At 49.2% G+C, this 14,383-nt stretch overlaps 1 protein-coding gene across 1 annotated transcript in view; it reads left to right on the top strand.

The window, feature by feature from the left end:
• The window catches only part of LOC133110334 (potassium voltage-gated channel subfamily D member 3-like), a 103,897-nt gene that overhangs the window by 80,281 nt on the left and 9,233 nt on the right, over window positions 1-14,383 (top strand). The window contains exons 2-4 of the mRNA XM_061220350.1: window positions 3,929-4,097; window positions 14,038-14,139; window position 14,208. Coding sequence (XP_061076334.1) covers window positions 3,929-4,097; window positions 14,038-14,139; window position 14,208 — 272 coding nt within the window. The remainder of the gene's footprint in view (window positions 1-3,928; window positions 4,098-14,037; window positions 14,140-14,207; window positions 14,209-14,383) is intronic.

Below are 14,383 nucleotides of genomic sequence, written 5' to 3'. Positions count from 1 at the left end.
ACACCAGTAGTTTTAGAACCTGCGGCTCACTGTGGTTCGGAGACCTGGGGGGTATTCCTACAAAGCAGGATTACCCCCAAATCTGGGAGATGGACTGAAGTAAAAACAGCTGTTCTGGGTTTGACTTACGTGGCTAACTCAGTAATGCTGCTTTGTGGAACAGGGCCCTGAGGCCTTAGAGCAGTGGTCCTCACTCCTGGTCCTGGAGAACCACAGGGTGTGCTGGGGTCCTCACTCCTGGTCCTGGAGAGCTGCAGGGTGTGCTGGGGTCCTCACTCCTGATCCTGGAGAACCACAGGGTGTGCTGGGGTCCTCACTCCTGGTCCTGGAGAGCCACAGGGTGTGCTGGGGTCCTCACTCCTGGTCCTGGAGAACCACAGGGTGTGCTGGGGTCCTCACTCCTGGTCCTGGAGAGCCACAGGGTGTGCTGGGGTCCTCACTCCTGGTCCTGGAGAACCACAGGGTGTGCTGGGGTCCTCACTCCTGGTCCTGGAGAGCCACAGGGTGTGCTGGGGTCCTCACTCCTGGTCCTGGAGAACCACAGGGTGTGCTGGGGTCCTCACTCCTGGTCCTGGAGAGCCGCAGGGTGTGCTGGTTTCTGTTTGGCTTTAATATCAGCAACCAATTCAGAACCAAAAAAACAGGTGAGGTGAGTTCACTGTGTAATCAGCTGCTTTAATTGATCAATTAAGAGCTGAGTAACAACAAGAACGAGCACACCCTGCGGCTCTCCAAAAAGAAAAGCTCTTTTTTTCCTCCGACGTCTGACTTTGAAAAGCTAAGAACTTAAGAGAAGAACATAAGCTAAACGTGTTTCCTTGGCAATGCCATAAACGGACAAGCAAAAGCTGTATGACACCTGCGGCCTGTAGCGTAGTGGTTAAGGTAAATGACTGGGACCCGCAAGGTCGGTGGGTCGATCCCCGGTATAGTCACAATAAGATCCGCACAGCCGTTGGGCCCTTGAGCAAGGCCCTTAACCCTGCATTGATCCAGGGGAGGATTGTCTCCTGCTTAGTCTAATCAACTGTACGTCGCCCTGGATGAGAGCGTCTGCCAAAATGCCAGTGATGTAATATAATGTAATGTTTCAGACAGGATGGAGGTAAATACTGGTTTTAGTGGCAGAGGACAGACATGCTGTTGGAGGGGTCATGTGAGTCACCTCCTCTGGGTAATGAAGTCCCTCCACCCATACTCTGAATAAAGTATAATGATTTCCACAAATCAAGCAGAAACGACTTTTCCTTATACGTGCAATCAGTTGTTGCTGCCCCAGGAAAGAGTTTGTTGACTAAGCTCGTCTGATTGCGTTGGTGTCTGTGCACAGCATGGGGTCAAGGTGAGTGATGTTAAGAGCAGTTAGGCCAATCAGGAGACAGCAGGGAGTGAAGAGGAAGTGGCATAGTGTGTGAGAGAGTGGTAGCGCAGGCCAGAGATCAGCCTGAGCATGACGCAACACAACATACCGGTAGCGTAGTGGTTAAGGTAAATGACTGGGACACGCAAGGTCAGTAGTTCTAATCCTGGTGTAGCCACAATAAGATCTGCACAGCCGTTGGGCCCTTGAGCAAGGCCCTTAACCCCACAATGCTCCAGGGGAGGATTGTCTCCTGCTTAGTCTAACCAACTGTACGTCGCTCTGGATAAGAGCGTCTGCCAAAATGCCAATAATGTAATAATGTAAGAACAGGCCATTCAGCCCAGCAATGCCTGCCTTTTCCGATCACTAACATGTACCCACTGCTTAGTTCGCCTAAAAGCTAAATAGTATCTAGCACCGTATCAAGTCTGGTTTTGAAAACCCTCCAGTGTTTCTGCCTCCACTCCATGACCTGCCAAGCTATTCCACACAGTGACCGCACGCTGTGTGAGAAAATACTTTGTAGTATCTGTGCGGAATTTATCCTTTGCCAATTTCCATTTATGCCCTCTCGTTCTGCTCATATGGTGCTTATGAGGAGCTGTGATTGCGTAGACAGATATTCACTACATTTCTCTGCCTCCTCTGCCTGTGTTACCGGGGGTGGTGATGCGTTTACTCGGGGGCGACATTGGCTCAGGCAGTTAGAGCAGTCGTCTGGCAGTCGGAGGGTTGCCGGTTCGATCCCCCGCCCGGGCTGTGTCGAAGTGTCCCTGAGCAAGACACCTAACCCCCAAATGCTCCTGACGAGCTGGTCGGGGCCTTGCATGGCAGCCAATCGCCGTCGGCGCTATATAAATGCCTGCCATTTGCCATTTACTTCCCTTGTTTCCCAGCTCTCTGATTGGTCCAGCTGTGCTCAAGGGCCCAACAGCTCCACACTGGGGGTTGAAGCACCAACCTTCCTGGTCCCAGTCAAGCACCTTTGCCACTTGGTTTCCCCTACGACTGCCTTCTAATTAATGTCTACACGCACGTGTGTTGAGGTTTCTGTTTATAATACATTTCTATCCATTAATAACCCTTCAAAGCACCCATAAACAATTTACATTAGCAATATAAAGTAAAGATAATTAAAGGTACAATAGGTAAGATGTTAAAACATTGTTACTGACCATTGTAAGTCCCTTCCTATCATTGAAAAAGGCTCACTGACATGTTGACTCACCCTCTGCCTGTGTTTATAGTCCCTAAATTCGGGTTTCAAAATATACAGTTGACAGGCCGGTACTCTGTACCAAAACATCGTATTGCTGTACAATAATACTCATAAGCTCATTGGTTGAAAATTGATTCTAATTGCCACAGCCAATGGCGTTTCAACATCAGCGTGTTTACAGAGAAGGGGGAGGGGGATAAACAGTGTTGTGGCTTGAAGGTGTTTGTTGCTGCTATTCCTCTCTTGACCGTCAGAAGTCCGAAATTGCCTGTTGTGCCTTTAAATTAAAGTTCAACGGTAAACAGGCAACACAATGAGCCACACAGCACAGAGATACCGGGCTAAGCTGAGATGGGAAAATGGCAGTTATTCAGTGCAGAAGCCCAAGGGGGAATAACTGGAAGAGATCAATGAACCAAGGAGGAGAAATATTGATAATGTTTGACAAGTAAACAGAGGCGTTACGGCTCCTTCACAAACTCAGCCTGGCGAGTACTGTGTATATGAGACTCCCTTACCCAGACAACTTCACAGGGGCAGAAATAATAAACGACAAAGCACACGGAGCTCAAAGAAATACACACTCTAATGGACAAGGGAGGAGGACATTTTGACATCTTCCTCAAGAGTCGAAAACACACGGTTTAACACTCAGCTTGGCTGAGTGTTGGGGTGATTTCTGAACTTGTCAGATTGTGAACATTTTGTCCTGAACTGTGAATAAGGCCAAATGCTATGTTGAATCCCAGCCACTGCCACTCTGTGAGGCACTTCTGTTAAGAGTGTAATGGGTCTAAGGTCCACAGGCTAAGGTCCCACAGAGGAGGAGAGACTCAGGGAGAGAGGGGGTCGGTGGGTGGGAGAGAGGGGGGTGTAGGTGGGAGAGAGAGGGGGTCAGTGGGTGGGAGAGAGGGGGTGGGTGGGTGGGAGAGAGGGGGTGGGTGGGTGGGAGAGAGGGATTTGTGTGTTGGAGAGAGGGGGTAGGTGGTTAGGTAGGATTGACGAGTGATGATGACGTTGAAATTCTTCCGGTGGGTACCCTCGTTCCTCCCACAGAACTTGCGAGAAGGGAATAACTCAGAACCTGGCATTTTGTTATTCTCTCTCGCTCTTTCTCTCCCTCTCTCCTCTGTGCGCCCCGTTTCAATGTCTCCTCTTATCCTCTCATTTATCTTTTCCATTTGTTTTCTCCTCCCCTTCTTGCCATCTTTCTCTGTCTTCTCTCTCCTTCTCTTCACTCATTGTCCCTCCCTATCTTTTCCATTCTTTTTCTCTTCCCCTACCCTACCTACCTCTCTCTCTCTTTCGCTCTATCTCCCTCTCCCTCTCTCTCTCTCTCTCTGCAGTTATGGAGACATGGTGCCAAAGACCATCGCGGGGAAGATCTTCGGCTCGATCTGCTCGCTGAGCGGGGTGTTGGTAATAGCCCTGCCCGTTCCCGTCATCGTGTCCAACTTTAGCCGCATCTATCACCAGAACCAGAGAGCAGACAAGCGGCGGGCACAGAAGGTACAGGTGAACACAGTGGCTGTTAGACGAGCTGGGGTGTCCGTGGCCTTCTGAGGCCTTCTGAGGCCTTCTGGGGCCTTCTGGGGCCTTCTGGGGCCTCCTGGGGGCTTCTGGGGCCTTCTGGGACTGCGGGGTCTGGCTCGGCTAGCGAACGCCTCATGCCCCTGATCATCTCTTTCAGGTGGGTGGGGGATTTGGGCCCGTGTGCCTACTGAGAGGCAAACTGCTAACGTGCTAATGTGCTAACGTGCTAAAGGGCTAATGGGCCATGGGCATGCATTCTACAGGCAGGAGACAAAAATGTCCTTCGTTCCTGGTCCTGGAGAGCAGCAGGGTCTGCCGGCTTTTGTCGTTACTCGACGCTTAATTGGTCACTTAAAGCAGTCAATTACACACTTTAACTCACCTCACCTGAGCCTTGTTCCCATAAAGCAGGATTACCAGTGTAGTTATCTGGTTAACTCAGGAGTTTGTGGAAACAGTTCTGAATTGAGCGCTGATATTCCAAAAAACCAGCAGACAGACCCTGCGGCTCACCAGGAATCAGAAGTGAAGAACACTGAACTAATCAGCACTGCACCCAGGACAATATTTATATATCCTTTGAGTGTTGATTATAGCTCGATTAAGATTATTGTAATTTTTAACCACCATGCACCCCTGGACCCCAATCACATTCCAGTAGAATATAAGAGCAAAAGATGAGTTAATTTCATGGCTAATTAGGTAGATTTTTTTTAGATTGGTGGCAGTGTCTGTAGTGTATGGTTTAATTTGAGAGGAACTGTGACTGCAGTAGAAACAGAGAGAGAGAGAGAGAGAGAGAGAGAGAGAGAGAGAGAGTGAGAGTGAGTGTATGAGAGAGAGAGAAAGAGTGAGAGTGTGCGTGAGAGTGAGTGTATGAGACTGTGAGAATGTGAGAGAGAGAGTGTGTGTGAGAGTGAGTGTATGAGAGAGTGAGAGAGAATGTGAGAGAGAGAGTGGGAGCAAGTGAGAGTGTGAGAGAGAGAGTGTGAGAGTGAGAGAGTGAGTGAGTGAGCGAGTGAGTGAGAGAGAGAGAGTGAGACAGTGAGTGAGAGCGAGAGAGTGAGAGAGTGTGTGAGAGGGAGAGAGAGAGTGTGAGTGCGAGTGAGTGTATTAGAGAGAGTGAGAGAGAGTGAGTGTATTAGAGAGAGTGAGAGAGAGTGAGTGTGTGAGAGAGTGAGAGAGAGTGGGAGTGAGAGGGAGTGTATGAGAGAGAGTGAGAGAGAGTGAGTGTGTGAGAGAGTGAAAGAGTGAGTGAGTGAGAGTGAGTGTATTAGAGAGAGTGAGAGTATTAGAGAGAGTGAGAGAGAGTGACAGAGAGTGAGTGTGTGAGATAGTGAGAGAGAGAGAGAGTGAGACAGTGAGTGAGAGTGAGAGAGTGTGTGAGAGGGAGAGAGAGAGTGAGTGTATTAGAGAGAGTGAGAGAGAGTGAGAGAGTGAGTGTGTGAGAGAGTGAAAGAGTGAGTGAGTGAGAGAGAGAGTGTGAGTGAGAGAGAGAGAAAGAGTGAGAGTGAGAGAGAAAGAGAGTGAGAGTGAGAGTGAGAGAGAGAGAGATATCAGCAGGTTTGTAGGTGAGAGACGTTAGATATCTCTGGTGCCTCATCCTGTGTGGCAGTAGAGTTGTTCTGACATTCCGGTCAACGTTTATAAAAGCGAAAGGGTGAGAACTACAGCACAAATAAACCGTGCCAAGCGCAGCGTGCCTGGCGTAGGGGAAACGCTTCGGAGGGAGAGGGAGAGTGGATGTGAAGGTTGCCGCTGCGGTCAGGGCAGTCATAGCCTGCAGTCGTGTCCCAGCGATGCCGCTTTGTTTCATGTTAAAGAGTTAATGTAAGATAATGAGTGCGTCTCTTCTTAAAATGGAGGATAAGTCAGTCTGCTGTTGCCCTGTCTCTGTGGACGGAGACAACTCCCCAAGCTGAACACGGCTCCTCTCTCCGCCACCTTCAGAATTACAGTAACTAACAACGACCCGGCCCAAGAGCACAGAATGCCGGGACCCAGAGGGTTTAACCTTTCAGAGAATGAAACTGGGAAAAATCTAACGGAGAGAGGGAGGGTGGGAAAGAGCGAGAGAGAGAGAGAGAGAGAGAGAGCGTGCTCACTGGGAGGAATGTCCTCTTAATGGCCATTAGTCCACAAAAAATTGTCCTCCTGGGAAAGACCGTGCTGAAGCAACCCTTAGATAACGAAAGTCGCCGACAGTAACCTTGTCTTGTCCACCCTGCTCACCAGTGCTTAACAGAGACCTTTCTCCATACTAAAACCACAGAAGAAGACAGGCAATCCTCCCATTAATCCATTACTCATAACTCATAACTCCAGTGCTGGGAGAGACAGATTTTTATACTTTCAGAGCACATCCTGTTTAGCTGATACTTTCATCAGCCACACACGATTCCCATTCGTGAAGATATAGCTGCACAGGACAGAACAATGAGAATGTTCTGAACTATGCCGCTATTGTTAAACTCCTTCTCCATTTACTACGGAACCATTGTCAGCCATTTTGGACAGACTCAGAATCTCAGTCAGCTTGTGTGCGAACCTCAGGGGCTGCTGGGTGACTCACTCTGTTAAGGCGCTGTTTCAGTGCATGGAAGGCCCCCAGCAGTCTGGTGTAAATGGTAAATGGCAGGCATTTATATAGCGCCTTTATCCAAAGCGCTGTACAATTGATGCTTCTCCATTCACCCATTCATACACACACTCACACACCGACGGCGATTGGCTGCCATGCAAGGCCCCGACCAGCTCGTCAGGAGCATTTGGGGGTTAGGTGTCTTGCTCAGGGACACTTCGACACAGCCCGGGTGGGGGATCGAACCGGCAACCCTCCGACTGCCACACGACTGCTCTTACTGCCTGAGCCATGTCGCCCCTGGTGTCAACCCCAGACTGTGACACTGCCAAATGAGGCCCTTGGCCCCTCCAGGGAATGCACAGCTCTACTATAAACCAGGGACAGGTGGGTGACAGCCAGCCAAGACAACACTGTCTTTTCACGCAACAGCGCCACCTGCTGGCCGATGGAGGACTTGCACGTCCATCTGTTCCGACTGCCCACAAAGTGTCCTTCACTCAGACTCAGACGTCTGGGTCAGCGCGGCGTGTGAAATTTCGGGTGTTAATCAGCGGCCGCTGACATCTCGAGAGCCCCGGACAGCACGTTCTCGCCTCTCCCCCACAGCTGAAAAAAAATTATTATCACCATCAAACTTTCATTAAGTTTCAGAACAGAGCCCTAACAGGCTAAAGTGGCGCAGTAGTAGCATTTTAATGCTGTCCAAGTGACTTATTTGCAGAGTATTTAAAAGGCCTGCATCTGTACCCACTAAAAGAAATTACTAGAAGCTCCATCAGTCAGAGAGTGTAGAGCTGTCGGCCCTTTAATTCCTTTAAAAGTTCAAGATTCTGTATTTAATAAAGACGGGTTTGAGAACTCGGGTCCTCCCCAACCACAGACCCTATGTCCGTGTGGTCCTCTTATCCAGCTGCACATTGGTCTTTGAGCTTCAGTTGTTAGAATCCTTTTCTTTAATTGCTGTGTGCAGAACATCCAGAATGGTCTCTTCAGCCGTCATCAGTTACCAGGAGAGAGTGGTGAAGCTGAGCCTGGTTCAGCTCCCCGGATTCAGCTCACAAAATTCAGCTCACGAAATTCATAAATATTATACACATATAGAACCTACTCTGTGTGTGCATGAGTGTGTGTGAGTGAGAGCGAGAAAGAGAGAGAGAGTGTGTCTGTCTCGCTGTCTGTGTTAGTGTACGTGTGTATGTAGCTTATACTGTTGATGTAGGAGCTGACTGGAGATAGAAGAAGTCTATTTTCCTGCTTTAGACCAGAAACCCCCAATTGCCCCTACACCAGCCACAGTACAACCTGCAGGTCAATACACTATACTCCAGCAGATCAATAAACCCCTGTAATATCCTATCAAATACATGCACTAAATCTGACATGATATTTTTTAAAAGGCAGAAAGTGAGCCACTCCTTTACCCTTGCGGTCAATATCCCGCTGGTCCCCAGGGGAACACGTCTCACACGCGAGGGCCGATATTCGCTCGATTAAAAAACGGTTCAGTTCTAAAAAGGGGCGAGCGGAGTGTCGTTTCCCAGGCGGTCACATGACCCTGCCGCCGCTCCGGCGCCGTCCGTCTCGTTCTCTCTCTCGATCTCTTTCCGCTTTGTTTGGTTTCATTTTGTTTCGCTTCGTTTTGTTTCCTGCCCTCCTGCGTTCGCCGAGAAGCCCCGGTTCAGCGGGAGCAGAAAAACACTCGCCGCTCAAATGAGTCCCGTTTGGTCTCAGTGGGCGGTCGCGTGGCAGTGCAGACAACAGCACTTTTATTCTTAGCGCCTAGCAGGGTAGCCGGGATCCACACAACAGATAAACACGCTTCAGCTACAAAAGTCCCGTTGGAGACAAAATCTGAAATCTATTCGGAAAGAAAAATCCCACAATGGGCAGCTTAAGATAAAAGTAGCGTCCTGTCCAAATCAAAATGCTGTTTGTTATAGAGGGCTGGAATCCGGGCAGTTATGCTGGCGGGAATAAGGCAGGGGGTTGTATCATGATGCAGGATTACTGCGTTAGCTGGACAACTGCGCTGAGTAAAACCCACAAAGCAGGGTTACTGAGTTAGCTGGATAACTGCACTGAGTAAAACCCACAAAGCAGGGTTACTGAGTTAGCTGGATAACTGCACTGAGTAAAACCCACAAAGCAGGGTTACTGAGTTAGCTGGATAACTGCACTGAGTAAAACCCACAAAGCAGGGTTACTCAGTCAGCTGGAAAACTGCACTGAGTAAAACCCACAAAGCAGGGTTACAGAGTTAGCTGGATAACTGCACTGAGTAAAACCCACAAAGCAGGATTACTGAGTTAGCTGGATAACTGCACTGAGTAAAACCCAGAACCCTCCCATATCTGAATCACATACTGAAAAAGAGCTGTTCCGGGTTTTACTCGCTGAACTTATCCAGGTAGCTCAGTAATCCTGTTTCATGATACAGGTGCCCGGGGGATATATCACAAAGCAGGATTACCGAGTTAGCTGGATAAATCTGCCAAGTAAAACCCAAAACCCTCCCAAATCTGAAAAATGCACTGAAGTAATAACAGTTCTTCTAGGTTTTACTGATCGCAGTTATCCAGCTAACTCCCCCTGTACTTATGCCTATGACAATGGTGCTATCCATGGTCCTGTAGAACTACAGGTTGGGCATGGTGCTGGGCATGGTGCTATCCATGGTCCTGTAGAACTACAGGTCGGGCATGGTGCTGTAGGGCTACAGGGCCCATATTCACTGACCACCTGAGAACCAGAACACTGGTCTGGGATCAGGTTTCCCAGCCAAAACCTTGTCTGTTTCCATTATAAGCTAAACACCCAGAGCTGATCCCTGATCAGTTACTCCAGACATGCTTTATGAACAGGGTTCCTGGTGTGCCTGTCACCCTTTCTAATGATTAGTCCAGAACTGGGAAAACTGCCAAAATATCACCAAATATTGCTAAGCAGGAATTAATTTAAAGAACATTAAAGAAAAATTGATGTTCTTTGAATGCCTTTAGCATCGTGTAGGGTGTAATTACACAGGACTGTCATAAATATTCTACAAGAGTTCAGAAATTAATGGGAAAGTAGAAGCTATGTGTGCCTCTCACGTGCCACATGAATGAATAAGAACACTGACCGAGAAACAGACCGGGCCAGATACACCTGCTCATGGGGCTTTCAGGGAACCGCAACATACAGACAACTGAAACATCTACAAATAAAACTTAATAAAACGCTCGCCCGTTTAACAAGGAAGAGGAGGAGGAAGCCTGCACTCTATGATCAATGCCCCTTTTTCTGTCCAATCAAACACTCCCTACCGACTCCCGGTTCAGCCCAGGGGCAGTCAATCGGAGGGCTCCATCCGCAGGTTTTCGGGGGGAGAGAACATGGCCCCCCGGCCCCCTCCTCTTCCTCATCGATCTTCATCTGGCCACAGATGGCCACATCTGGCCACAGCTCCCGCTACAATTACCCGCCATCTGGGGCAGCGCTAACGAAACCCCCCCAGCCTGCGCCCTCCGCTCCCCCCGGACCCCCAAACAGAGCCCACAGGGGACCCCCCACCCCACTCCCACAGTCAGAGACCCCTTCATCACCCCCCTCCCGGTCCCACAGTCAGAGACCCCTTCATCACCCCCCTCCCGGTCCCACAGTCAGAGACCCCTTCATCACCCCCCTTCCGGTCCCCCAGTCAGAGACCCCTTCATCACCCCCCTCCCGGTCCCTCACAGGGCTCTGCTCCCAGGATGCCCTGCTCTGCGCTCCTCACCCTCCCTCTGTGAGCTCGGCAGGTGTGGCAGGTGTTGCTGTAGTGTGTTTATAGGCAGGAGTGGAGATCACTCAGCTGGTGCGCAGCAGCTCGGAGCCACAGGGCCGGGGGCCTGGAGACACGGTCAGGGCCCCTAATCTAGACCGGGACGCGGCAGGGATGGAGAAATACGTGGGCAAGACAGACGGACAGATGGGCGGACCGGCCACCAGGTCCAGAGGCAGGGAAGACCATACCGAGAGAGAGAGAGAGAGAGAGAGAGAGAGAGAGAGAGAGAGAGAGAGAGAGAGAGAGAGAGAGACAGACAGAGAGAGAGAGAGAGAGAGATGGAGAAAGCAGGATAGAGAGAGGGATGGAGAGACAGACTGAGAGAGAGAGAGAGAGATAGAGGGATAATGAAAGCAGGATAGAGAGAAAGGGATGGAGACACAGACTGAGAGAGAAATAGATAGATAGAGGGATGGAGAAAGCAGGATAGAGAGAAAGGGATGGAGACACAGACTGAGAAAGAGAAATAGATAGATAGAGGGATGGAGAAAGCAGGATAGAGAGAAAGGGATGGAGAGACAGACTGTGAGAGAGAAAGAGGGGAGAAAGGGGAGTAAAGAGACAGAGGCTGATAGAGGAAGAGAAAATGAGTGATGAGAGAGGGAGTAAGAGATATAAAGAAAGAGTGAGACAGAGAGAGAGAAAGGGAGAAACTGAGAGGGAGAGAGAAGCTGAGGGAGAGAGAGAGAGAGAGAGAGACAGAAACAGAGGGAGAGAGAGAAAGAGAGAAACTGAGAGGGAGAGAAAGAGAGAGAGAGAAAGAGAGAGAGACTCGGGGAGAAATGAAGGGTGTTTAGGGGATGGGGAGCTGGAGTAACCAGGCGGTGGCCTGTCATGCTGGCCAGTCTGATGTGATAAATGGTTCCATTTAAGGGCCTTCGCTGTAATCACCAGCAGCCAATACAGCTGGAAACCAGAGACCAGGGCCAGCCACAAACAGAGAAACCGCCACTAACAGAGAAACCATCCCACACAGAGAAACCACAGCTCTGTACTCTAAAACCAGGGCCAGTCGCAAACAGAGAAACCGCCACTAACAGAGAAACCATCCCAACAGAGAAACCACAGCTCTGTGCTCTAAAACCAGGGCCAGTCGCAAACAGAGAAACCGCCACTAACAGAGAAACCATCCCACACAGAGAAACCACAGCTCTGTACTCTAAAACCAGGGCCAGCCGCAAACAGAGAAACCGCCACTAACAGAGAAACCATCCCAAACAGAGAAACCACAGCTCTGTACTCTAAAACCAGGGCCAGTCGCAAACAGAGAAACCGCCACTAACAGAGAAACCATCCCAAACAGAGAAACCACAGCTCTGTACTCAGCTGTTGTTCCCGTGAAGGGAGCAGTCAAGACTATAGAGGACCCCGTTGTTCCACAGCTGCCTGTCAGGACAGAGGGGTAGCAGCTGTTACCAATGAGCTCACTGTCTCTCTCCCTCTCTCTCTCGACCTCTCTATCTCTCTCTCGCTTTCTACCTCTCCCTCTCTCTCTCGACCTCTCTACCTCTCTACCTCTCTTTCTCCCTCTCTCCCTCTCTCCCACTCTCTCCCCCTTAGCGAGCGCATAAGCGCACAAGGGGCGGCAAACGCCAAATGGGAAAACAACCAAAGCCGGCAGACATCAGTCAATGTTTAACCGACGAGACCGCGTTGCCAGAGTTACGCCTCAGACGGTTTCCCAGCACGGTTTGAGTAGTGCGCTGGGTTTCATTCAGGCGTGCTCTTTGTGTTGCTCTGAACTTTACACCTTCAATCCGCATCTCTTTCCTGATTCGGTTCACCTGGACTCACACGTCGTGCACTGGGTCGTAGTAGCAGTTAGCTAGCATTGCTAACGGTAATTTTACACCTTCAATCCGCATCTCTTTCCTGATTCAGTTCACCTGGACTCACGCGTCGTGCACTGGGTTGTAGTAGCAGTTAGCTAGCATTGCTAACGGTAATTTTACGCCTTCAATCCGCATCTCTTTCCTGATTCGGTTCGCCTGGACTCACGCGTCGTGCACTGGGTTGTAGTAGCAGTCAGCTAGCATTGCTAACGGTAATTTTACGCCTTCAATCCGCATCTCTTTCCTGATTTAGTTCGCCTGGACTCACACGTCGTGCACTGGGTCGTAGTAGCAGTTAGCTAGCATTGCTAACGGTAATTTTACACCTTCAATCCGCATCTCTTTCCTGATTCAGTTCACCTGGACTCACGCGTCGTGCACTGGGTTGTAGTAGCAGTTAGCTAGCATTGCTAACGGTAATTTTACGCCTTCAATCCGCATCTCTTTCCTGATTCGGTTCGCCTGGACTCACGTGTCGTGCACTGGGTTGTAGTAGCAGTCAGCTAGCATTGCTAACGGTAATTTTACGCCTTCAATCCGCATCTCTTTCCTGATTCAGTTCGCCTGGACTCATGCGTCTCGCCCTGGGTTGTAGCAGCAGTTCCACCGGATCGTTCGGCCTTGTTGTCCTTCATTTGAGTTTGAAGTGCCGCGCAGCGGGCGATCTGACTCAGCGGTCGACGGAGGACATTTTCAAAAGATTAACAGAGGGAATTACAGGAACATCAGCTTTCCGAAACGTGTGACTTCGGGGCGATTAGCCAGATGGTTTCAGGATGCGTCCGCACCCTCTGTAATCCCGTATTCAGCAGCTTTTCAACACAAGCAGTCCCCTTCATCAAAGCGCTTTCGTGCCGAACGAGGCTGTTTTTTATTTTTCGGGGGTTTTGTTGTTTTCATTTGATTACTCAGGTTTTACATACTTATTGTCAAGAGCAGAAGGATTCTTCATAGAACTGTTTGCACCTGGCAGTTCGAAGGCAAACTTAAGACTCACACGACGTTTCCTCTCAAAGGGTTTTAAACAAATAAATACTAATTCTAGATAAACAAACAAAAATTAATATAATTCAGAAAATGTCAATCATATTTTCCCAGTACAATTTGAAATGGCCCCTGACTAAGATCTGGGCTCACACACTCTAATAATCCCGCAGTAGACCCCTGCAATAAACAAATTGCTGTTTAAATAGGTAAATTACATGCCCCTATAAATCATGTGATTAATAAAGCAGCTATACTGTATAGCTGGTGTAACTACATGGCAGTCTGTAAATAGAGGTGATGGATAGGCTAAGGCTTTATTTAAAATTACACTCAAACACCTGCCACCTGGCGTTTCACACTTATGACTAATGTTCTCGACACAGGTAATTGCATGCATTTTGAATGCAATCTTAACAGTTTCTTAAAAGAGTATTGTCATTAATCCTGATAACTGTGATACCAGAAAATTGGGGACATGATTTACTATGAACGTTTGCACATGCAAATAATTTTCGCTTACACAAAACCAATAACATTACCAATGATTGGTCACGGTATTTGTTTTGCACCAATCATTGGTTGTGTTACTGGTTTTGTGTAAGCGGAAAGGCTTTGTGCATGCTAAAGGCCCAAGGTGTATAGCAGTTTCGGAATCGGGCGTATGAGAGTTATTGCTTGCAGCTTTGACCCAGCCTGGTTTTCTCTCCCCTACAGAAAGCCAGACTGGCCAGGATACGAATAACCAAGGCTGGCAGCGCCAACGCCTTCCTGCACAGCAAGCGCAATGGGCTGCTAAATGAGCTAGCACTACTAACGGTAAGCACATAGCAAGCGCAATGGGCTGCTAAATGAGCTAGCATTGCTAACGGTAAGCACACAGCAAGCGTAATGGGCTGCTAAATGAGCTAGCATTGCTAACGGTAAGCACACAGCAAGCGGAATGTGCTGCTAAATGAGCTAGCGCTGCTAATGGTAAGCACACAGCAAGCGCATCGGGCTGCTAAACAAGCTAGCACTGCTAACGGTAAGCACACAGCAAGCGCATCGGGCTGCTAAACAA

Source organism: Conger conger, chromosome 14 (assembly GCF_963514075.1).
Source record: "Conger conger chromosome 14, fConCon1.1, whole genome shotgun sequence".
Lineage (NCBI taxonomy): Eukaryota > Metazoa > Chordata > Actinopteri > Anguilliformes > Congridae > Conger > Conger conger.
Note: the sequence above shows the minus strand (reverse complement) of the source record. Positions and strands in the feature narration are given on the sequence as shown.